Source organism: Xenopus tropicalis, chromosome 2, assembly GCF_000004195.4.
Source record: "Xenopus tropicalis strain Nigerian chromosome 2, UCB_Xtro_10.0, whole genome shotgun sequence".
NCBI classification, from domain to species: domain Eukaryota; kingdom Metazoa; phylum Chordata; class Amphibia; order Anura; family Pipidae; genus Xenopus; species Xenopus tropicalis.
This window is the reverse complement of record NC_030678.2, coordinates 100,783,838-100,810,579: the sequence shown is the minus strand read 5'-3', so window position 1 is coordinate 100,810,579 and position 26,742 is coordinate 100,783,838. Positions and strand designations below refer to the sequence as shown.

Below are 26,742 nucleotides of genomic sequence, written 5' to 3'. Positions count from 1 at the left end.
ACTGTCCGCTAACTTCATGGCAGACAAACTGAAGCAAGCAGGGCAATCAGATCATTAGACAACTGAAACACACATAAACGCAACCAGCATAGGGATGCCACCTAGTTAGTAAAAATACAACTTGATGCCAATCGTAATAATAGGGAAGAAAGCTAAAAATATAAGAAGGCTGGTATTTTGCTCCATAAAAGGTGGGAATTTATATGCTTGCACTGCATTTACTTTTGCTTTTTGTACTGTTTGTTCTAGTTTGCTATAGCTCTTTCACATAGTGAAGCCTGCAGCACTGTGCTTGCCTACTCTCACTGCAGTTTTCTCCCACAGTCTAACCCTGCCCACTAATCTGTAATCTGGAAGCACAGCCCTCCATGCACAGCAGCCTGGCCGCCAGGCACAGCCTCCTCTCAATAACAAGGGCACACACAATGGTGTTATAATCCAGTAGCCCATAATCTTCATCCTGCCTCTGTAGAAGCCCAATAAATCTCTCCCCTAACAGTGTAAGTGAATGGGAGACGGGTAGAATGGTATTTCCACACAAGCCATTCCTTCACTGTGTCTTCTCTTCAGTTCTTTCCTCTTTCCTCCTTGAAGCTGCTTTGTTAATCCTGTATGTAAATTACAGCCAATAGATGTTGTTGTTGAGCAGGGCTGGGATTAGAGACAGGGCGAATGGCTTTCAATCTTACTGGGATTACAGAACAAAGGGACTCCTGCTACACACACACACACACACATAAAACGAGATTTTATTTTGGGAGGGGGCTGGGATTCTATCGCCCCCCCCTCTGTTTTCCACAAACCTCTCAGCAGACAGGAGCCAAGGGGGGGTTGATAGAAGACAGATACATATCTATTTCCCCTGCAGATCGGGGCTGATTCTGGGAAGAAATTCTAAAGCCTGTTTCACCCCGTGCAACAGCAGCAGCAGCAGCCCCCTCCTTCCATCTCCTCCTGTTCCACATTAATTAGGGGAAGGAACCTCACACCGGGGCTAAAGGAGGATCTCACACTGGAGCACTGGGACCTCTTTTGGTAAGGAAAAAAAAACTTTTGTCTCTTGTTAAATGGATTTTTACATTTTTTTTCTTAATGTGTTGTGCAAAGTGCTGGTACCATTGCACTGGCCACACGTGATTTGGGGAGGGAGCTTTAAGTGCTGGATCCGATGCCCCGGATTAGACTTTAAAGGGATGTGATGGGCCAGTTGTGCATGTGTCTGTGCTATTTATACAGCCAGGAGGAGGGAAGGGGATTGGGATTTGTGATATGATGAAACTTGAAGTCCCTGCAGCCTGCAATGAGGTCAGAGTGTGGGTGTGTATATATGTGTGTGTGTCACTTCTGGCTTTGGGGGCTTGATCTTTTGTTTTTTAGAAACTGAACAGTTGACCTATAATGTGCCCTCCCACCACAGTCACTTTTCATTTGCTTTCCCTTTTTTACATGAGGACCTCTTACTTCTACCATTCAGTGCCTGCTACTCAAGGCAATGGCCACCCATATTAACCCTTCCTAGTAATGTGTTAATGGTATTTAAAACGAAAATGTTTCCCTCTACTTGCTTTTTTTTAAAAAACAAACCCCAATTTTAGTTGCTCTATTCAGCAAAATAAAAAGAAAAGCATGGTATGGGGGTATTTAATCAACAGACACTTGCATGTTCTGTGGCATTATGAAAGCAGTAAGGAACTTATGGAGCTTTATTATTATGTTTATTTACATAGTGCCAACATATTCTGCAGGAGGGTGTGTACATTAATTATATGAATACTGATCAATACAGAAGCTAAAGAGGGCCTTGCGCAATAGAGTTTACAATCTAAAAGTATAAAGGAGTATGGGACACAAGGTGCAGAGAACTTCCAGTGTGGTCTGCGGTCCTGCAAATCACAAAATGCACAGGGTATTGTGGGAATTGTAATTCAACAAAAAGCTGGGAGGGGACCACAGGTTGGACTGCAGTAACACACACCCGGTGTTTATACACCTGGTGCTGTCATTCTTGCTGTGCGGGAAAATGGATTGTACTGCTGGGTATTCTATGTGTTTGTGTGTTTTGATGAAACAAAGTAAGGACCCAAATTTTTTGATCATATAAGTAAATAAGCTTTTTATATCATACTAACTTTCTGTAATTCATAACCAGATAAACAGCTTTAGTTTAGTTTATTAAACAATTACCCATGACAGGGTTATAACATAAACTGAAAATGTTTATACATGGTTTTTGTTTATAATGTACACCATTTAAATCTACTACCTTCCACACTGTTATTGTAAATGAAGGTCTCCCATCAATCACAGGTTTGCAGCCTTTATGCACCTCTCCGAGTGGAACTCTCTGAGAAATGATATATGTCTGCTTGTTCTAACCACTGCATTATGGGATTTGTAGTCTTTTTTTTTTTTTATCAACAAAGGAATTAATGCATGATTTCTAGTCCTATGTTTACCTCTAGTAAATCATTATTTTTAAGTGCGTAAAAGTGTATGATCAAAAAAGCCACTATGCCCTTATGTCAAGGTAAGTCCTTCATATTTGTATGGGTGAATATAAAGCATATTAAGCCTGTAATGTTGCACATGGGCCCTCTGGCAGTGCATACTAATCATGTCACCCTACGGTTAGCACCCCAAATTCAAAGGTTGCTTGCTTCTGCTCTATCCATCTCCCCCTGTTGCTTTGTGACAGAATGGAAATTCTGTGGGCAATAAATTTGGGTCCTTACTTTGTTTCTGCACAGGGGCACACTGCAACAACAGCATTTTCATTGGCACTATTACATACTTATACTGTGCCCGCAACTGCTGCACTTCTGTAAGGGATGGAGGTCATGATGTATAAATTGGTGGACTACATACTGAATGGTGCAATAGTAAATATGCAAGAAGACAATATTAGAGGATGCAATTGTAATAATTTGAGTGCCAGCATTGACATTTGTCCCTATGGTATGGTATTTGTTGTTTAGGTCAGCGTTTTTCAACCGCTGTGTGCCGCGAGATGTTGCCTGGTGTGCCGTAGGCAGGGCCGCAATTTTTACTTTAAAAAAAAAAATCCGGGCCCTGTCATTGGTTGCGCCCCGTGTGTACGGGTGACGTCAGTACGCACGGGGCGCAACGTTATAAAAGGGCCTGTGTGCGGTCGCGTGTAGGCAGAAGTGCAGAGGCGGCGCGCGTGAGGGGAAGATGCTGCTGAAGCCGCCGAAGAGTAAAATGCTGCTGGGCACCAATGTATTAGGGGGGGCCACGGGGCACACTGACTTATGGGGGCACTGCTGCTGGGCACCAATGTACTAGGGGGGCTGGCTCTTGGCACCAATGTACTGGGGGGCACTGCTGCTGGGCACCAATGTACTAGGGGGGCACTGCTCTTGGCACCAATGTACTAGGGGGGCACTGCTGCTGGGCACCAATGTACTAGGGGGGCACAGCTCTTGGCACCAATGTACTAGGGGGGCACTGCTGCTGGGCACCAGTGTACTAGGGGGGTACTGCTGCTGGGCACCAGTGTACTAGGGGGGCACTGCTCTTGGCACCAATGTACTAGGGGGGCACTGCTCTTGGCACCAATGTACTAGGGGGGCACTGCTCTTGGCACCAATGTACTAGGGGGGCACTGCTGCTGGGCACCAGTGTACTAGGGGGGCACTGCTGCTGGGCACAGAGTTCAATTTTTTAACATTTTCTAATGGTGGTGTGCCTCGTGATTTTTTTCATGAAACAAGTGTGCCTTTGCCCAAAAAAGGTTGAAAAACACTGGTTTAGGTCATATTTATTGAAGAGTGATCTTTCACTATATTCCATTGATAATTATGAAACACAAATTCTGCACAGAATTTTGCACAGGGGAAATAAAAGGGGTTGAAATTTCTCTGGTGGACCGTATGGAACTGGTGCACTGGTACTTCCCTGTCACCATAGATTTAAGTTCCTCCAGCATGGGCCATAAAACATGCAAAGTTTCCTTCCCACCATTATTATTATAAATGCTTGTGGGAAAACATTTGCATCATGCAGTAGCCTTAAATTGCTTTGACAATGTAGCCTTCTTCAGTATAAGGGCTTTGTATTCTCATTTCTGTGAAAACACAAATGTTGTACAGCTGTTTAATATAAGAACATTTGAGATTAGAGCATGTTCCATTTTAAACTTTCTACTAGCACAAAAAGAGATTTGTGCCCTTGGCAAATCTGCCCTACCAATCCGACTTAATCTCGAGAAAATGGCAAAAGAAGGATTGCCACAAGTAAAACACATTACCTGGCTTAATATCAGGAAATTCATTGTTTAGTGTAGTCCTATAATTAAGCCAGATTGCTGTGAGTAATGTAGTGCTTCGGAGGTTAGGCAAGTATCTTTAGGAGATTTGTCACCCATGGTAGCACAGATTTACCACTGTGACAAATCTCCTTGTGTGCCAGTACCCTTAATCTCAATCTCGGCAAAGTGTCACCAGCCTGTTTTGGACATGATTTCTTTTCTACAATTTTCCCAAGGGAAAATTTCTACTTTGGAATGCAATAAAACATGTTCCATTATATATATATCATAGTTGCCTTTGTATTGTCCATTGGAAAACATCTTTACAGTGGAAACTTGTTTGAGGGAGGGTGGGTTGTCCTCAGCAGCTGGAGTTTACATTAATTGAGGTAAAATGAGTATTTTTGATGCAGAATGCTATGATACATAGTCTGATCTGTGTACTTTCACAAAAACTTTGGAAGGCTAAATACCAAGCATCTCCACATATCTTCCCCTTGATAATAGAGGGATGAGCTACAATTAGCACATTGCCCACAATTATCAGCTGTACTTGGTGATGTCTCACTCCGGGGACCAAACAGCAAAAAGTGACATGAAGTAACCATTATGATTTGACAGGCACATATTACTCGAACGTGCAAGGTTCTGCATTTTTTGAGCAGTGCTGAGGGCACAAGGGGACACGATGGATGGTAATAAATAACTCTATATAAGAACAATACAACATCCCCAATGTAGTAATAAAAGTTAAATGTCAAATTCACTTTAGCTTGGTAAAATGCTTATGTATTAGTCAGTATTACTTTCTCCAGTAAAGGTTATATGGATTTTGGCTCTAATGAATTTACTATGTGCTTTTACCATCCTTCAGCGAAATCAATAGATTTTGTGTTGTATTTTGTGTGTCTTAACAAAGAATAATATAGTATTATTTACATGCTGTTTTCAATTCAGAAACATACATGTTGTTACAAAATTACCTGGGACAGATGTCCTTGCATTTGAGGTGCCTATAATGCAATACCCTGTTTTGGTTTCAGGATCTTAAATAAGGTTTCAATTTCAGTGTCTTAAATTATGAGCCTACCTCTTGCACTTGGTGAAGCTTCTAAGGCAGTGTGAATGCAGCATGTGGCATATTGCCCTGTAGATAACTTTATGAGCTTTTTATTTATCAAGGCTGATAGCTTTTCTCTTATTCTCACACTAGGTTTTTTTCCTTGTGGTTGCTCACAAGTTCTTTTTCTGCCAGGGTAACTGCAGTCTGTCAGCTATGTGGCCCAGTACAATAGTTTTTATTGTGCCCTTATTCAACACAACTTATAACAAGTTCAAAATATATTATACATGCAGAGATAAAAGCCAACATTGTTCAGAGGTAACATTTTAATTATGTGATAGTTTACTAAACACAAATCCATCTTCTTTTGCAATTAGGAACATTGGGTCCTTGTACAACTTAGTTACTATAATTTATTTTAGGTTTATCGCTCCCACAAGGCTGACCTCTTACCATGTACTTGAAATCCTTTCAAATCTGCAGGGTGTTTTCCCAGCTTTATATGTAAGTTGTATAATTGGGAGTTTGGCATAAACTAGGGCAAGCCACCTTATTAATGAGGGTGGTTAATAACCTATCCACTACATTACTAACTCATTTGTAACATAGTACAAGAAGGAATGAAACCTATTTCTGGCTAGAGTTACTAGAACCATCCCATCAGCTTGGTTTAGCTTATGTAAAATTTGCATTAACACTACCTAAACTTCTGAAAAATAATAGAAATGTATTTTTATTTTTACACAGACATACCAAATTCCACTGATTGAAAGGAGACCATGATAGTCTGCCTTTAACTCATAAGCACCATTTCACTGTTGGAAATGAATGTTATAGAGATAACTGACCAAAAGTATTTTTTTTTCTTTTTTTTTTTTTTTTTGCAATTATAGACATTTTACTAAACTTTGCTTATTACTATCCTCCTTGCTGATTTTAATAAACTTTATTACTAAATAATCACATAGCACAAGGTGTCATTCTTTCCTAGGCAGGTTGTGACTAAATCATAGACTTCTCTATTTTAGGAATGTAAGTGCTGTAGAAGATAATTGAAGATACTATTTAATGGATAGTTTAGCTAATGAAAATGTTCTGTTTTACTAAAAAAGTGTAGATACACATTTTGTTACTATTCATTATTGTGGTATGCATGTATCTGATACCTTTGGAGCAATAGTATGTTTGTACTGTAGATGGTATCTAGTAGTGATTTGCTTTTTTTCCATAAATATAGTAAAGGCAATTCCAACATGGAATTTTAGTTGGAATCGTCCCTGACAAATTTTCCTTAAACTTTAGGTGGCCTTATTTAGAGGCAGTGTTTGTGCAGATGTGCTGTATCTATTGGCATATTCCATATCTTTACAGTGGGTAATTTTGCAGAGGGTCTCTATGTTACTTCTGGAGAAACATCATAACTATAAAATATATGCCATATTAATAACAATAGTATTATGTGATTTTATGATGTGCTCATACATCTGTTAGCCAGTCAGAAATATGCAGCTTGTATTTATTTTTTTCCTACAAAATCTGTTAATTTTGTAGGAAATAATGTACAATATGTGGTAAAATATAAACATATTTTAAGTGAGTTACAAATTAATGACCATACAAAGGCTTTATGCCATCAGAACCCCAGACTAACACTCCTGCTTGATAAAAAAAAATGCTTTGCCCTGCTGAGAATGTGCCCTGATCAGCCTCAAGTGATCCCTGACGCAGGCAACAAATGGCGATTCAATGCTCACTAGAATAGTACCCCAGTTAATTTTTCAGCAAAGAAGAGTGTCAGCCTGAGGTCGGCATAACGTGATTGTAGTTTTCTCTCTATGCTCTGCGGTGTGCACAATGTGAAAATAAATAATTTTGTTTTTTATATATAATATGCAAGCCTTAAAACAATGAATGTAAAATTGCTGTTATAAGCAGCCTGAGCAATTTCTGCAATTTACAATTAAATTGTACATTTACAATAAAATAGTTTACATTTACAGTTCCTTAGACTGTACAGTCAGAAAGATATTTTAGAAGGCAAACAGATGTATTCCAGTGTTGCTCTGATCAGGAAAGAGATCAGAAACCTCATATGACTTTTCCCTATCTCTTTCCTGAGCAAAGCAACATCAGAATACTTCTGTGTCTTCCTTCTGAAATATCTCTCACAATACCGTCATTGAAAGTTTTTGCCAAAAGGATGGATAATGTGACTAATGAATGTTGCATATTAAGTGCTGTGTGAATGTTACTGCTGTATACTTTGCATCTGTTAAAGGACATGGAAAGGCAAAGTCACTTGTTGGTGCCAAAATGTTAGGCACCCCCAAGTGACTTTAATCGCTTACCTTCTATCCCGGGCTGGTGCCCCTGTTGGGAGAGAACAGCACCAGCCCGGGGTACCTGCAGCGCTTCCTCCTTCCTGTATCACCGCGTGCGCATGCGCAGTAGAGTGAAAAAGCCGAACTTTAACAGAGAAGTCATCTTTTCACTCTACTGCGCATGCACCTAACTCGCAGTCACAGCTTAACGAAGCAGGAAGGAGGAAGCGCATCACTACAGGTACCCAGGGCTGGTTCTGTTTTCTCCTAACAGGGGCACCAGCCCGGGGTACAAGGTAAGCGATTAAAGTCACTTGGGGGTGCCTAACATTTTGGCACCCCCAAGTGACTTTGCCTTTCCTTGTCCTTTAATTGGTGTGTGCCAATTAGGGCTGGGCGATATACCGTTTAATACCGAATACCGGTGTTTTTTTTTTTTAAAACTATATTAATTTTTCAGATACCGCAATACCAGGGTGTCAGGGTACTCACCCGTGCGGCCCGGTCTCACGCGCCTCCTTGCGTGCGCGCGTCCCGTTGTCCGGGTGCGCGTGCGCCAACGTACATGTCAAAGCGTGGAAAGACGTGCTGACGGCGCCGGTTCTGCGCATGCGTGGGGGGTATTTAAAGCTATCAAACGCCTCCTCCTGTGCTAGGTTGTCTGCTGCCTTGCCTGGGAAACTAAGCCTGCCTGATTTACCTTACGACTTTCTGTTGCCGATCCTTCGCTTGCCTGACTCTGATTTTCAATACTGCAGTAATTATTCTCTAATTTATTAGGAAATGGGGTTAACACCTAATCATGCATGGAAAAAAAAATACCGTCAAATACCGTGACTCCGATATAATTTTGAAAAATACCGTGATATAAATTTTTGGTCATACCGCCCAGCTCTAGTGCCAATAATATATTGGTCAGTTAAAATGTTTTATGTGTACATTGGTTTCCAGTATTGCTGTTAAACTACAGGTATAGGATCTATTATGCAGGAACCTGTTATTCAGAAAGCTCCAAAGTACAGGAAGGTCATCTCAAATTTGAATCAATTCAAAATTTTAAAACATGTTTCATTTTTCTCTGTAATTAAAAAGCAGTAATATTATTAACGTTTATTAATTAAGCACCAACATATTCCACAGCTGTACAATAAGTACCTTCTTCTTAATCCTAACTAAAGGTGGCCATACGCTATAACATCTGCTTGTTTGGCGAGGTTGCCAGGCGAGCGGATCTTCTCTCGATATGCCCTCCTATGAGTGATATCAGGCTAATAAGATTGTTTGACCCTAGGTCCAAACGATCAAATTAAAATGGTGGACATAGGCACCGCGGTTCTGGGACAGCAACAACGAGCCAATGCGGTCCCCAAACCGACGGAAAAATCAAACCTGCTCGATCGAGATTTGCCCGATTTCAGGTCAGATGTTGTTTGGGGAGGCACATGGGTGGTGCCCATACATGGGTAGATAAGCTGCCGAAACAGTCTAAAGGACCTATATCCCACCTTAAGATATAGTTAATCCTTACTGGAGGCAAGACAATCCTATTTGGTTTATTTAATGTTTACACAATTATTTAGAGTTAGTATTAAGGTCCAGTTAACAAAAAGACCCCTTATCTGGTTAACCCCAGGTCCTGATCATTCTGGATAACAGGCTCCATACATGTAGTAAGTGTGTAAATGAAAATGTATAGTGCATTCCAAATGTAGCTGTTCCTGATAAACTCCATTTACTGAGGAACATATCAGAATTCCCAGATAACTGAACTGTACTGTAAAACATATTATATTGTTTGTAACAAGACCATATTATGACATAGTGTATTATTGGAATATCTTTAGATATTTACTTACTTGTTCTTGAAGGCCTAAGTGTTCACCTTCCATGGGATTATTATGCAGTAGAATTACCAGAGTGTTCTCTAGTCTGTCTTTGGAATGGGTCCTTGGGGCTTTCTATGCTGTAGTCGCGTTTTGGCAGTGTTACTGATTGAAGATTGGCAATGATTAGCTGATTGATTGCAGCACAGTTTGTGGGTATTTACTATGAATTTAATTTGCTATGCCAGGTCTCATAGATAAAGGGCTTGACTTTTTGATCAATGCAAACCTCTTCTCTTGTATATACAATATCTGTTTTCTTCCATCTGGGTTTTATTACAGGCAATTACTGAACTACTGTTATCTGGAAAAATGTAGGTACATTTAAATTTTAAAGGATAAAGCTAGTGGCAAAATTGCTTTTTTAATATAATTTAGTGGTTTATGGCTCTGAAACATTAGGACATTAGTCGCCTTGCTGTTAATCTCCTCTAGCGCTGGCAACCCTATAGCCCTCTTCTGAATGCTTTCCCACTGGCGATTTATATTATCACCGGTGGGAGAACATATGGTTGCTTCGGCTTTCTGAAGTTGCCCGAAGTTTCCTAGCGAGGCAATTTTGGCCTACTTCAGAAAGCCTAAGCAAATTGTATGCAATTGGAGACTAGTCACCTGCGTTACAGGAAATGAATTGTGGGGCGGCTTATCTCCTCGTGTGGGGGGCCCTTTGACACGGTAAAGCCATCTCCTGCATTTATTGGGAGTGTGATCTTCCTTGGGTGAATAGGGGGACTGTTCTCTATTCATTTTAATCGGATTTTAGAGGCATATTTATCAAAGGTGATATCTAACATTCACCCATTAAAAAATATGCCTCTAAAATCCCATAGAAATGAATAGAGAGAGGTGAAATTTGACTGTGATGAGTTCTAATTTCACACTTTGATAACTCTGCCCCAAAGTGTCCTGTGTACCATTAGCCTAAATACACTGTAAGATTGTACTTTTTGATTTTATTTTTCTTAAGTTTAAACTTTAGAATGACTATTATTTTCTATTTATATAACACTGACATGTTACACAGCACAAAAATTGTCGGGAGGCATGAGGGCTCAAGGGTAAAACATTGCTTACTTGGGAACCTGAATTTGACCATGATACTACATGCAAGAAACCTGTATGTTTTCTTCTTGCCTGTGTGGGTTCCTCTAGGTACCCTTTTAATTCTCTTGCACTCCAAAACCTTATATGCAGATTAAGCTCCCCTTTCTTAAATTAATTGCCTTCTTCATCTACATCTTTCCAGCTTTCACATGGGGGTCACTGACCCGCGCTATTGCTCTGTGAGGCTACAATTTTTTTTTTTTTTTTTAATTGTTACTTTGTATTTCTTATTTTTCTGTTTAGTCCCTCTTCTATTTATTTTCCAGTCTTGCATTCACATCACTGCCTGGTTGCTAAGGTAAGCAAGACCCTAGCAACCCGAGAGCTGCTGAAATTCCAAACTGGAGAGCTGCTAAACAAAAAGCTAAATAACTAAAAAACTACAAAAAATAAAATTTAAAATTAACTGCAAATTGTCTCAGAATATCAATGTCTACAACTTATTAAAAGTGAATTTCAAGGTTTCATTAAATTACCCCTATAGCCACTTGTGCTGATGTTTTTATCTTGGCACATTTTAAATTAGCAGTGGCAATCTGAAAGCTTTCAGTGTGCTTATTGGGTTTGAGAAAGACTAAGGAGGACGAGGGCCCCAAAGTGTAGCCTGGAACTGGAACCCTGTGTTCAGTGGACTACAAATGAATTGCAACCTTAGTGTAGGCTAAGTGAATCAGCAGAGGCAAGAATCAGGCCAATTTGAAATACTGTATTATTATTAACATTTATTTATAAAGCACCAACATATCCCCCAGCGCTGTACAATAAGTGTGCAAGCAATATAGGTGTTATTGATATAACAAGGTGCAGTCATGTAAAATAAAAAGAAGCTGAGCTGAATACAACCACATCTATATTTACTGGTATGGGATCCATTATCAGGAAACCCGTTATCCAGAAAGTTCCATATTACGGAAAGACCATCTTCCATAGACTTCATTATAAGCAAATAATTATAATTTTTAAAAATGGCTTTTTCTCTGTAATAATAAAACAGGACCATGTACTTGATCCCGGCTAAAATACTGTGTAATTAATCCTTATTGGAGGCAAAACAATCTATTTTGGGTTTATTTAATGTCTTAATGATTTTTGTAATAGACTTAAGCTATGGAGATCCAAATTACTGAAAGATCCCTTATCTGTAAAACTCCAAGTCCCAAGCATTCTGGATAACCAGTCCATTACCTGTATACGTTTTAATTTTAAAATGTTTAGAGAATATATATATATATATATATATATTTTTTTTTAGAGCTGGTTCATAATACTGTGGGACATAAAAAATAACCCCCCCCTCCCAGAGACACATTACTGATAGAAAGAGTAGAACTATTTATTTGATGTATAGATTCCAGCATTCCACTATTAATATATAGAAAATGCTGCCAGAAATTTAGACAATGCCAGATCGCATTAGCCTCTGTGTAATGGAAGAATGAGGCCACAGACGGTTCTAAACTGAAGCTGTGGAGATTTCATCTCAGCCCTGACTGATACATTTTCATAAGCATTTTGATTTAAATATATCACCTTGAAAATATCAATATGTATTACACTTTGGGTACATTTAGACACATTCCGTTCTGATGAATCCCTGGTCTTTTTAGGATGCATCTTGGGCCTTTCCACCAGCCCACAGAGGCTCCTTTTTTGATTCACATGGAAACGCCTGCATCAGATTACATTATACATGTCTCAGAGCAAGGAAAGAAAACAAGAAGTCATCTCAGCTTTAAGATATGTAGGTGCTCTAGGCAATAAGACAAAAACAGCTTTGTTTCAGTTCACATTCTTAGGTCCTTTTTATTTGTTCTGTAACTGTACAGATATGTAATGTAAATGTCTGAGCAAGCTACAACAAACCTGTACAGTATGTGTTCAGTGTGTACAGTTTATTTTATAAAACAAACATACTAAAAAATGCACACACTTTTTTTTGTTACAGAAATGTTATTTAATTTCCAATGCACCTTAAAGTTGACCTATCACCCAGATATAAAATGCTGTATAATAAAAGTCCTTTTCAAATTCAACATGAAACCCAAATTATTTTTTATATTAACACATCCAAACTCATTATAAAGGCATTTTAAAAATCCTAGCTGTCAATCATATAATGCCTGCCCCGCCTCTATGCCTAGGGCTGACAATTACTTTAACTTTCCATTCAGCAATCACTTTTGCCCTCCCTCCTCACCATTTAATTGTGTAGCCAATGCATGGACATGTGCATTAGGTCCCTTATACTGGTGCATACACAAGATTTTGGGGTGATACAAAGGTTGCCTTAATAATAGTTTCATAGTTACATAGTTACATAGGGTTGAAAAAAGACCAGTGTCCATCAAGTTCAACCCATCCAAGTAAACCCAGCACACTTAACCCACACCTACCAATCTATACACTCACATACATAAACTATAAATACAACCACTAGTACTAACTGTAGATATTAGTATCACAATAGCCTTGGATATTCTGATTGTTCAAGAACTCATCTAAGCCCCTCTTAAAGGCATTAACAGAATCTGCCATTACCACATCACTAGGAAGGGCATTCCACAACCTCACTGCCCTCACCGTGAAAAACCACCTACGCTGCTTCAAATGGAAGCTCCGTTCCTCTAATCTAAAGGGGTGACCTCTGGTGCGTTGATTGTTTTTATGGGAATCCCCCATCTGCCTATAATCCCCTCTTATGTACTTGTACAGAGTAATCATGTCCCCTCGCAAGCGCCTCTTTTCCAGAGAAAACAACCTCAACAGCCTCACCTCATAGTTTAAATCTTCCATCCCCTTTACCAGTTTAGTTGCACGTCTCTGCACTCTCTCCAGCTCATTAATATCCTTCTTAAGGACTGGAGCCCAAAACTGCACTGCATACTCAAGGTGAGGCCTTACCAGGGACCTATAAAGGGGCAAAATTATGTTCTCATCCCTTGAGTCAATGCCCTTTTTTATACAAGACAGCACTTTATTTGCTTTAGTAGCCACAGAATTACACTGCCTGGAATTAGACAATTTGTTATCAACAAAAACCCCTAGATCCTTCTCCATTAAGGATACCCCCAACACACTACCATTCAGTAGATAGTTCGCGTTTATATTATTCCTACCAAAATGCATAACTTTGCACTTATCAACATTGAACCTCATTTTCCAGTTTGCTGCCCAGTTTTCCAATTTTGTCAAATCGCTCTGCAAAGCAGCAGCATCCTGCATGGAACTTATAGTTTTGCACAATTTTGTGTCATCAGCAAAAATAGAAACAGTACTCTCTATGCCCCCCTCCAGGTCATTAATAAACAAGTTAAAAAGCAAAGGACCAAGGACTGACCCCTGCGGTACTCCACTAACCACACTGGTCCAATTAGAAAATGTTCCATTTACCACCACTCTTTGTACTCTATCCTTCAGCCAGTTCTCTATCCAATTACAAATATTATGTTCTAGGCCAATATTCCTTAATTTGATCATTAACCTTCTGTGAGGTACTGTATCAAACGCTTTAGAAAAGTCCAAGTAGATGACATCAACTGCCATTCCAGCATCGAGGTTCCTACTCACCTCCTCATAAAAGGCGACTAAATTAGTCTGGCAAGATCTGTTACGCATAAAACCATGCTGGCACAAACTAATAGTATTGTGAACTGCAATGTATTCAAGTACAACTGCAATGTATTCAGTGTCCACAAAATGGCAGCTACCTGCTTGCTGTAATTGTGTAATTACAAGGCTGAAGGAAACCAGATGTATATCATTTATATTGTGTAGGTGAAGTTTATTTTGCTTGACAAACACAATAGAAAAAAATTTGCAATTATTTCTTAAGGTCCCCATACACGAGGCGATTTCACTCGTTGTGCGACGAACGATTATATCGACAAACGATCGTATGGCGATCGGGTTTCCATACAATATGCCATCCATGGGCAACGATAATTTGCAAAAGATTTCATCGTATCATTATTGTAAAATACATACGATCGTACATCTACGTACGATCCAATGTCATGGCGGAAGCGATATTTACAGGAAACAGGAAGTGATGTAACATGAAGTGATGTAACATTCTTCTTTGCTGAGTATAAAAAAATGTTTTAATACAGATCCAAAAGTTTTCGTATACAAGCCATTAAGTTCTGCAAAGAACGAACGTTTATGCACGTTCGTGTTGTTCCGTTTATGTCCGTTGACTTCCACTGCTGGCAATCATGACATGCGCAGAGAACAATCGTTCGAAGACAAATGTCTGACACTCACACCAACTGGCAGATTTTATCGTTAAACGACTAAAATTTTTAAACCTGGCCGATCGATTTTGGGGACGATAATGTCGGGTCGATTAGTGGGCCGACGATCGTTCGCACACCATCAACTATACGATAACTTAACGATAGTATCGGATCGTTCGGCAATCGGTCGTTTGACAGTAAAAAATCGCCTTTAGGGTGACAGGCCTCCTTTAAAAGGCATGAACTGGAAGGCTTTACAAAACACCATTCCTCCACAAAAATGAACCTATTCTGTATGGTTGAAGTGCTAGGCATGTCTCCATGGGTTAAAAAAACTTGAATTAAGAGGTGAAGTAATTGACCCTTCTCTGTAATGTTTTACGAAGGAAACAGAAAGAAGTGTGGTATCCGCATGTACAGGTATGGGATCCTTTATCTGGAAACCTGTTATCCAGAAGGTTCCGAATTATGGAAAGTCTGTCTCCCATAGATTCCATTATAAGCAAATTATTCTAATTTTTAAAAATGATTTCCTTTTTCTCTGTAATAATAAAACAGTACCTTGTTTTTGATCCCAACTAAGATATAAATAATCCTTATTGGATGCAAAACAATCCTATTAGGTTTATTCAATCTCTAAATGATTATAGCAGACTTAATATATGGAGATCCAAATTACAGAAAGATCCCTTATCCGAAAAAACCCCAGGTCCCGAGCATTCTGGATAACAGGTCCCATACCTGTACTAATTTTAGTGTTTCCGTGCCTGATAGTACCAATGTCATAAGCATCACCTCTTCCCTTTACAAAGAACAATCAACAAAACTTTGGTAGGTTCTGGGAGTTGAGTTGTAGTCCAAAGACATCTAGTGGGCCATAGATTGGCCATTGCTGCTTGTAAATCCCCTCCAGGTATAAATATAAGTGTGTTTTTGGAAGGGCGCACTGGCCAACACACTGACAGACTTTTATGGTTTCCTTTTAATTTGTGGAGTCAGGCATGTCTTTGTAAAAATAAAGAAATCTATATTTATATCTGAAAATTCATATAGTGCTTATGTACCTTTTCTATGTAAGCCCAACCGAATAAGTTCATGTCAAAATTGTTTTTTTTCCTGTATGTATTGCTATTGCTGTATTGCCAGAATTGTGTACTGATGATATGTGACTAAATACGAGGAACATTGTTGAAGGAGTGGCAATTTCACACAAATTGCACACATTTTAACAAGAAAGACACTAGGGGGCGTATTTATTATGCTGTGTAAAACTAATTCGCCAAAAAAACGTAGTAAAAAGCTGTGTAAAATAAATGGAAAAGATCGCCGTCTGAACGCAGGATATTACACCGTTATGTTCCATATGTTCCGGTGGAACCGTTTTTTACCCGGCGAAGCCTGGTGATGTGTGGCGGATTTTCTCGCCATTTTTTACACAGCATAATAAATATGCCCCTAAGTTGCATCCAGTGATACAGTGAGTGCCTACAATTCTGCTAAAATTCTGGGAAAAAACTTTGCATTGTGTTAAAGAAAAAAAAAAAAGGTGGTTTGCCTATTGAACTTTATTCCTAAATAACCCCCAAAACTCCTGTAACAAATAACTGAATTCTGTACTTTCTCAAATAGAAACATCCATAAACAACTTGCTATTTCCTTTTACAGAAGAATGTACATTTTACAAAATATTCTGAACCTCTAAGTATTTGATACCAAATTTTGAAATAAATATAAATTGACTTTAAAATTGCTGTTTTAAACATAAAATACAGTATAAACATCAGTAAAGTGTAGCAGAATATTATTATTATGGCAATATGTGTGATTTGTGTTTCAATAAAGATTTCTCTTACTCAGTGCCTTTAGGACAGCACCATTCAGTTGGAACCAACGAACCTTAAGGCTTATTTTTATTAGAACAAAATATTGTGTTTCACCACTTCCTTTGCACTCATAGTTGTGCCATTGTATACTGATATTTGTGGGGGGATGGTGCCTTAGGTCGCTTGCACAGCGCATCCCCTGAAAGAGGTTTGCTGTTCAAGATTAAACATAGCTTTTTAACATTGTTCAAATACCACGAGATTAGTTTCCAAGGAGACCAAAGACGGTTGCCATAGGCACTAGGGGCCCAGGAATTAGGATTGCGATTTTATTTCTTCCAAACCTGCTAAAGCAGCACTGACTAAAGAGAGTTATACCTCTGTATTTTTCAGTGATATTTGTGTAAACTGATTATGCCAGTTACTCACATTTGTTTGTGTGTTTAGTTGCTACACCACGGGCATCTATAGCTAAATATAATTTGCAGGGGCATTTTGCTTTTGAGCTAGTGGACTAAACCAAATATGGCCTGATGTACTGAAATTGCATTAGGCAACCCTTTTAATTACTATTTCTTTCAAACTGATAGATGGCCCTAAAAATGATCTTCTGGTTATAGCAATAATATAATATGCAAATAATGCACTTTAACTGCTAATATATACTGCAACTCTCAGCCTCACCCCAGGTAGCTTATGTTGGTTTTGTATATAACAATAGCATACCTCCCAACTGTTCCGATTTTCCTGGGACAGTTCCTCTTTCAACAGCTCAGCCAGCAGTCCCGGATTCTTACTGAAAAGTGCCTTATTTCCCTTTGATCTCCTGCGCTGAACACTAATAAAGGATGCAAACTTAATTAAAAAGTAGCTTTTGGCAGAGAGCCCAGAAATCTTAACAAGTTATACTGCACTTAGATACATTGTTTCTCAGACTTAATTAAATAAGTGGGCTTTTGGCAACAAGCTCAAAAACTTAGCAACTACACCTGCACTTAGATACAATTGTAACTAATAAGCTAAACAGGTCTCTTGGGGCAACTAAGACTTGCAGTTTAAAGAATAAGTAAACCTTTTTTTTCTATTAATAAAATTACTCTTAACAGCTTCCCAGAATTGCCTACCTTTGTCCCTCTGTTCTTTCTGACCTGGTTCCTCAGTTACAAGCTGATTCCTTTTTCAGAGTGAAGCTCCGCCCCCACTTCCTGTTCAGATCTCTCATTACATTGACTACCTGTAGTCGAATTAGAGAGCCTTCTGCACATGGCTGGAGGCAGCAGGAGCCAGTCTGTGCATTAGCAGGGTTTTTTTTCTTGATGAGAGACCTGAACAGGAAGTGGGGGCGGAGCTTCACATGGAGTCTGAGAGAGGCCCAAAAATGCCTGCCTTTCGTGGTTTGGGCTGATCTCCACGCCGTTGTGTGTAGCTGTATGCGAGCGGAAGCTGTGATTCTCAATGCAGCTACAGAGCAATGTGTATTAGAGCAGATCCGCTTCTCTCCACCTGACCAAAAAACACAGGCCGAGAGAAGTGGAGCAAAGGCTTTGTGTGACCGGGGCCTTGCTGTAATGCAACCCCACCCATATCTTGTTCCATTGTGAATAGATGGATTTTGGACTTGAAGTCTCCCTCTTTCCAGAGAGACTTCAAGTCCCAGAATTCATCACTTTATGATGACGCAAAATGGGGGAGTGGGGGTGGATTACACTCTCAGCGTAAGGGATCTTAGGAAATGGCTTGTTGGAGTTATCATGGTGTCCATTAATCTGTGGAACCAGATTTATTTGTGTAAAAAAAAAATACAATTATATTCATTTCTTACAGATAAAGTTTATTCATATTTCATATATAAGTCTAACTGAATGAGCTCATATTAAAAGTGGGTATATTTTCATTTTTAAGGTAGCCAAACAGTACTTCACTAAGTAACAGAAGGCCATCAGTTGTCCTTGTCTATCTGCATATTTACATGAGCGTCATTGTATTCAGACCTTGTAAAAAAGTCCTGATTGTATAAGTAAATTCTAATATGCGGAAAAGGAATGTTACTAATGATTTTTGCAAAAGGCTAAATGGTTGGTACCAGAATTATAGGCATACCAGTCTTAGCAACTGCAAAATTAAAAGAAAGAAAAGTAATTCTTACTGGCATGGAAATGTAAGCATTAGCAGGATCCTTGTTGCAAACCACAAATCAACAGCCCCAGAAACTACAATAGAAATTCTCAGATCTTTTTCAACAGGATTTTTACTGATTTTGACACAGGCTGCTGTGCAAAGAAACATAACCTGCTCCAATAAGCATTAAACGGTGGCAGAAAAATTATAACCTATGTGAGAGAGGCAATGGGAAATATCGTTATTTGGTGTGTTTCCACCAGGGAATCAGTGTCCGAACCCACGAGCTCGAACAGAGGGGGAAGGTATGTGACAAAAAGGCTTGTCTCAGTGAGACTTGTCTGTTGGATGGCAGGTATATAGCACCCAGGCTGAGGTACTGGCTCCTTTAAATCTCCAGGGCAGGAGAGGCTAGTGCCCTGCAGTATGGTTAGAGAATGCTGGAGCCAATTAGGGAATGCTGGAGCCAATTAGGCAACAGCTGAAATATTTAAGGTGAGCCTGGGTGTGCAGCAAGGAGTCAGTTTTCTGAGAGACTTGGAGGTTGAGCCTGGTCTAATTGAAGGTCACTCTCAGAGCAGGGCACAGTGCAGGAGCGCTGCCTGTGTTGGGAACCCCTAGAGGAGCTGGGGGTGCCACCTGCCACTGTGAGGGAACAGTGGGAGTCGCGACCAGATAGTTCAGTTTCTGAGAGAGACTGAGAGGGGCAGGCTGGACTGATGACAAAGTCCCCTGATTCTGGGACTCCAGAAAAGGACTGCCGGGCATTGGCAGTGAGGATTTGGGTATCCCGTGTGTTGAAACGACAGTCTGGTGAGACTTATGTTTTCTTGAACTGTTTACTTGCAAAATACCAAGTTGTGATATGTACTGCTTTAGGCTCATGCCACACCAGGCGTAGGGCTGATTTTTTCGGCAAGCGGAAAAACGCTTGCCGAAAATTCAGCCCTACGCCTGCTACTTGTGCCTGCACCCGAATGAATGGAATACGCTCGGGTGCAGGCACATGTAATACACGGTTATGGGAGATAGCTCTTAGTACAAGTTGATACAGGGACTGGTCCGATTGCCATGTTGGAGTCAGGAAGGAATTTTTTCCCCTCTGAGGCAAATTAGAGAGGCTTCAGATGGGGTTTTTTGCCTTCCTCTGGATCAACTTGTAGTTAGGCAGGTTAGGTATAGGCATTATGGTTGAACTTGATGGACGTATGTCTTTTTTCAACCCAACTTACTATGTTACTATGTTACTATGTAGCCGATATACGCAAGAAAACGCGAGACTTTGCATTCTCGCGCGTTTTCGTGCGTATATCGGCTACATGTGCCTGCACCCGAGCGTATTCCATTCATTCGGGTGCAGGCACAAGTAGCAGGCGTAGGGCTGATTTTTCGGCAAGCGTTTTTCCGCTTGCCGAAAAAATCAGCCCTACGCCTGGTGTGGCATCAGCCTTACTGTGGAAAATAAAGCTCAGGCAGGAGCCTGATCGTTTTGGTTGCAAACCAGAGTTGTTTGTCTCGTCTGTGAAGCCCAGATTACCATCCGCTACCGGCTGCTACCAGCTAAATCCCCACACCTGATTTGTCTTTATATCTTTTTTCCCTCTATCTGGAAGATTTGCTTGAATCAAGCCAAATTCTTGTTTTTATATTTAAACATAGGGGAATGAGTGTTTGTGGTGATGGCAGTGACCATGTAGCTGACCATATAATCAGGGGGCTCAAACTCAATTTACCTGTGGGCCGCAGGAGGCAAAGTCAGGATGAGGCTGGGCCGCATAAGGGATTTCACAAAAAAAAGTCGGGAGCTGCTGATTGCGGAAATGACGTTATGCCATCACAACAGTTATTATGGGAAGACGCTCTGTGTGCACAATTAGCTCCTTACGTCTTCCCATAATAACTGTTGTGATGGCATAACGTCATTTCTGCAATCAGCAGCTCCCGCCCGCCGTGCCTTGCATTATCCCTTGAATCGCAATAAAAATTGCGATCCATTCATTCGGCGTTGGTGCGGGCCACAAAATATTGTACCGAGGGCCGCAAATTGAGACCCCTGATATAATTGTTCCTCTGCAGGTGATTGTATTATATAATGAGAGCTCTCTAATACACAGAGATACACTCTATCCCCATTCGCATTAGAAATGCTGCAAGGTATGGTGGATAATTATTATCTTTTATTTAGATAGTGTTGATATATTCAGCAGTGCTTTACAGAGATTATATATCATTCACGCAAGTCCTTGTGCCAGTGGAGCATACAGGCTCAGTCCCTATCACATTCACATATATAATAGGCAATTTTATCAGGGGTCTAGTAGAGTGGTTCTCAACCTCCCTAATGCCACGACCCTTTAATACAGTTCCTCATGTTTTTGGAGGGTGAAAATAATTCTAGAACATATAACACACAATAATCAGTGTACAGATTTCACAAGGTCAAAGAGTTTGGTTGAAGGATTTGACAGAAGAAAAGAAAAGTATCAGAATTTACCTATTCTACTACTGTACTTCTTGGTTTATCCCATGCAAAAGAATGGGCTGAAAGTGAGTGAGAGTGAGAGTGAAGCCCCTGAGACATCACTGCTGATGCTGTGTTGTTTGGCTCACAGTTAATTCTTTATCTGTCTGTCCTGCTGGCTCACAGCCAGCATATTAGATTATACAGCCTAAATCTTCCTGTTGAGATTGTTTAGGGTTGATCTTAAATTCCTGGCAGCTAAATGCCAAACCTTCTCAGCTGAGATAAAACTCATTTGTTCTCTTTGTCCAAACTAAGCTCATAACGGGAAATATATACCTGTGTTTAACATAAGCCCATCCAAATGAGTTTATGGTAAATAAGTGTATAAGCCCCCATTATATAGCAATGTTTGACTGGGCCCTTTCATGTTGGTTTTTAAACATACTGGTCAATGGTTGAGAAAAAAATGTTTGAAGGATGCTTTGCCCAGCCAGGCAGCCAGAAAATGCACTGTGTACCTGTTCCTACTAGCTGCACTTAAGGCTGATGCCACACGTGGCGTTTTTACGCTGCGTTTTTTCTCAGCCTCAAAACGCCGCACAAGCCACACAGCCCCTGACTATGGCGTTTTTCAGCCTAGTACTGGTGACGTAGCAAATCCCGTTTCCATGGTGCTAATAGTGCGAAATAGTAAAAAACACCGCATATTTCTGCTAGGTCTGGCAGCTGCCTTTGTGTATACATAGGAATAGCTTGCTGTGCAAATACTGGCGTATTTGGGCCAACGCTTGAAAAATCCGTGCTAAGGCGTTTTCTAGCGTATTTCCGCATTGTGTGGTTTGCTTCGAGTCTTTTCAAGTTATTTCTATGGATGATGATATCGGGCGTTTTTCAGCTGCTGAGAGAATTAGAAAATATGCAGCGTAAAAATGTCACGTGTGGCATCAGCCTTACTGTCCCAGTATGAACCTATTGGCTGCTTTTAGATTCCCCCAATCCTTCCTTCCCCCAATATTATATAGTGAGTGTTGATCTGTATTTCTGAAAATGCTGTGACTCTTTAGCTGTGCTCTGTTCTTACTGTCTTTTTCTGAATGACTCAAAAGTGCACCTTACTTGCTCAATGAGGTTGCAGAATCTGAATTGTGACAGAGAAAGGTTTTTCTGTGTTATTCTTATTAAGATGTGAGCAACTAATCTCAGCTATATGGTTGTATTTATCAGAGAGTAAAAATAAAATAACCATAGTTAACCAGAGCATATATGCAGCTCTACATATTTACTGTAGGATTTTTTGAAGAGCCCTAAATAATGTGCTTTAAAATACAATATATACAAGTGAACAGAGAGCTCTGATATTTCCCTCTGGTAAACTATGGCAAGCTCTGTTTCAACCTTTGATAAATATGCCCCACAGAATCCCCTGAAATATTACATTAAACCTTTTTGAAATGTAGAGTGTTAGCAGGGTGCTGATGGGTTTTGAATTATAAGTACAGGTTTAATTGCAGTAAACTCGCTGCCTAATAATGTGTTCCTGTCAGGGAAGATTAACAATTCTTCCTGCAGATATATGATCATATTTCCATTATTGTGTTAAGAAATAAATGTAACTGGCACAAAATAAAGTTGTTTATAGTGGGAAAGGGCATTCTCACAATCACAATTTTTTAGCAGTCTCTAGGGGGCTAAAAGGTGCAAAGTTTGTTTCTGGTCTAATCACCAATAGCAACCAGTCAGAAAGTAACATTTACCGGTCTCCTGTTTAAAAGCATATTTATTGCTATAAGTTACTACACCTGGGCAGGTAAAGGTGGCCATACACAGGTTGATAAAAGCTTATCGACCTTTTTATGGGGCCCTCAGATGGGCCTTTCCAATTTTCATCTGGCCAAAAAGCAGCCAGATGTCAGGTTTGAAAATCCCGTTCAGACGAGGAGCCTGTAAATTTGATCCAATTATTTGGCCTGAGGGCCAAACAATCTGATTAATCTGAAATTGCCTACCTCAAGGAGGGTATAACAGGGAAAGATCTGCCTGTTTAGTGATAAGGATAAGGGATCTTTCAATAATTAGGATCTCCATACCTTCATTTTACAAAAAAATCAAGTCAAGTCAACTCAAAATATAATTTTTTGCCCAGTAAAAGAAAACATAATTCTAAGCAACTTTGCAATATACATTCATTACAAATTTGCAATGATTTTTTACTTATTTGTATATATCATTGCTATTAGAAGTAGTGTTTTTCGAGTACTTTTCTATTCTCTGCCCTGGTGGCTCTGGCATTTGAAACAATGTAACACAAGGCAGCAGACTGACAGACTTGTCTTTCTGGAGGAGACTGACCTTTGCAACATTATTTAAGATTAAGCGCAGATGCAAAATATCAGAAATTGGTAATAATTTTTTGACGCAAACATGCTGTCATTACAGACTCTCCCAGATATTATTATTATTATTAACATTTATTTATAAAGCGCCAACATATTCGGCAGCGCTGTACAATAAGTGGGTTTCATACATTGGACATACAGAGTAACATATAAAGCAATCAATAACTGATACAAGAGGTGAAGAGGGCCGTGCCCAAAAGAGCTTACAATCTACAAGATATAAATTCTTATTCTATGTGCGGTTGCACAATATTGACAGACGGACCAACTGTAACAGGAAATCATTTAGAGTAGAGCCATCTACTTTAGCTTGTATTCAAAAACATTTAAAAAAAAAAAAAATGAAAGCCACCTAAAAACAGCCGTTATTTGCTGGAGCTTTTTAAACAGCATTTAACATCAGTATTCATAGCAGAAGTTAATGGAATGACAGTTGGTAGAAGAACCACACTGCTGCAGATGTCTGTGTATAATACGATAAAAAAGCCACACAGTCTCCGCTTTTACTTTTTTTCAGTATAATTGGCTCGTGTTTGACAATGTATCTTTAAAAATATTCAGACAATTTGCTGTGATTTCATTATAAAGTGTTTTCAGTTAGTTGTCTACTTTTTTTAATATATTGTGTGGTCTAATACATTGTGTGGGCTAATACCAAAAATGTGATTATGTTTCATACCATAGAATATCATTTCATTTTCTTACATATTTGTGTATATACAGTGGCTTGCAAATGTATTCGGCCCCCTTGAACTTTTCCACATTTTGTCACATTACAGCCACAAACATGAATCAATTTTATTGGAATTCCACATGAAAGACCAATACAAAGTGGTATACACGTGAGAAGTGGAACGAAAATCATACATGATTCCAAACATTTTTTTTACAAATAAATAACTGCAAAGTGGGGTGTGCGTAATTATTCAGCCCCCTTTGGTCTGAGTGCAGTCAGTTGCCCATAGACATTGCCTGATGAGTGCTAATGACTAAATAGAGTGCACCTGTGTGTAATCTAATGTCAGTACAAATACAGCTGCTCTGTGACGGCCTCAGAGGTTGTCTAAGAGAATATTGGGAGCAACAACACAGTAAGAAACAGTAGTTAATTACAGGAGTATATAAAAGCACTGGGGGATATGAATATTTGAGATATATTTTAGAGATTAGTAAATAAGTACATAGACTCACAGTGAAAGTTCATGATTAAGTGGAATTATCACTGTTTTAATGTTTTAAACACACTTTCAGACTTTGCTGTTGTAAGAGGTGGCATAAAACCTTTATATATACAGGTATGGGATCTGTTATCTGGGAAGCTATTACCCAGAAAGCTCTGAATTAAGTGAAGGCTATCTCCCATAGACTCCATTTCAATTAAATAATACAGATTTTTAAAACTGATTTCCTATTTCTCTGTAATAATATAACAGTACCTTGTACTTGATCCTAACTGAGGTATAATTAATCCTATTGGAAGCAAAACAGTCCTATTGGGTTTATGTGTGTGTGCGCGTGTGCGCGTATATATATATATATATATATATATATATATATATATAACTGTGTGTACAGTTGTTTTTTCAAGTTTAGTCTTATGAAACCAGAACTAAATGTGGGCATATGCTGCTTTATGCTATCAGAACAGTTGGGTGAATGTGCAGATATCGAACCAGTGGCCATGAACACTTATGGCCACTTATCATATCAAGCAGGCCCAGAGGCCACACAATTGGAACTGCACTGAATGAAGACGAGTTTTGCTGCTGAGGCACTCACTTATTGGCTGCCTGTTACATTTTCACACATCTGCAATTGCGATTACAGGATGATCTGTCAAAATAGGTCCAAAATGCGCATACATGTCCAGATGGTCAGGAAGTATAGTAAATAGCCATACAGCCCTGCGAAGCTTAAGAGTAGTAAGGTGAGACTAACAACCCTGTCTTTATTACACCTGTAATAGAATTGATATTGATGGTTCCACAAGCTCAGTTATTTGGGATGCATCTCTGAATGTGCTTACTAAAGGCCCCTACCTACAATTCTAAAAAAATATCTTGTATTAAATGCCTTATACTTCTTAAACCATCCATATAGCCACCTTCATGTATGGCCAGCTTATGCAACAAGTGAGCACCAGACCCGTCCCTTTATTTCTTATTTCTCCTTTTAGCACCTGCCGTCTATACATAAGATCAATTGTGTTGTAACTGCCCAATAGCAAAACTGGGTGAATATGCTTTATTCTCTTCTCTGTTTAATTTTAACCTTCACAATGAAAGTCAAAGTTCTGCTCTCCGCATTCTGTTCAGATATAGATCTTCATGGTAATGAGGATTACTTGATGAGGCTACTGTGCCAGGGTCTGCAGTGAAATACGCTCATTGATTCTCCCTTTAAGCCTCAGCAGGTTTCCACAGTGATTGTCTGCGTAGCAAATCAAGTTTTCCTTGCTTCATGCTCCTTATTTGGCTAGACGCCATGCCTTTCAGCTGGGTTTCCAAGGTTGTTTTGTTTCCCAGTGTCTTGACATTAAGAAAGTCCACCCTACTTTTCTATTGTTTTTTCTCACTTTCATTTCCAGCTTACTATGATTTGAGAGAATGAATTATACTGCTACAGTAAATTGTATTGCAGACAGCAGTTTGGTAGTTTTATGGCCTCTGTGCTTATTTCCAGTTTTCCTGTATCTGGAACTGCATGAATAACTATTAAGTTTTGTTTAGCTGGTATAAGTAGCCTATAGTGGTCAAGGCATTTCCCCAAACAACCTGAATAAGATGGCTGCTCAGGTGTATTGAGTGCGTGATTATAGCCAGAAGTTCAATTATTAAAGGAACAGTAACACCAAAAAATGTGTATAAAGGGAATTACAATATAATGTACTGTTGCCCTGAACTGGTACAACTGGTGTATTTGCCCCAGAAAGACTGCTACAGTTTATACAAACAAAGCAGCTGTGTAGTCATGGGGGCAGCCATTCTAAGGAGAAAAGGCACAGGTTACATAGCAGATAATAGTATAGCTTGCAACTGTCCCGATTTTTGCAGGACAGCTCAACCTGC

The 26,742-nt window shown here is 39.5% G+C and overlaps 1 protein-coding gene across 5 annotated transcripts in view; it reads left to right on the top strand.

The window, feature by feature from the left end:
• The first annotated feature begins 632 nt into the window (after window positions 1–632).
• Window positions 633–26,742, top strand: part of gtf2ird1 (GTF2I repeat domain containing 1) — a 77,364-nt gene continuing 51,254 nt past the window's right edge. For 2 of the 5 annotated variants that reach the window (XM_012957548.3, XM_018091602.2), the window contains exon 1: window positions 1,197–1,317. In XM_012957548.3, coding sequence (XP_012813002.2) covers window positions 1,270–1,317 — 48 coding nt within the window. In that variant the 5' untranslated portion in view covers window positions 1,197–1,269. Of the gene's footprint in view, window positions 1,036–1,196; window positions 1,318–26,742 lie in introns of those variants that run through there. The other 3 variants (XM_004911708.4, XM_002932292.5, XM_004911706.4) reach the window with 3 other exon arrangements.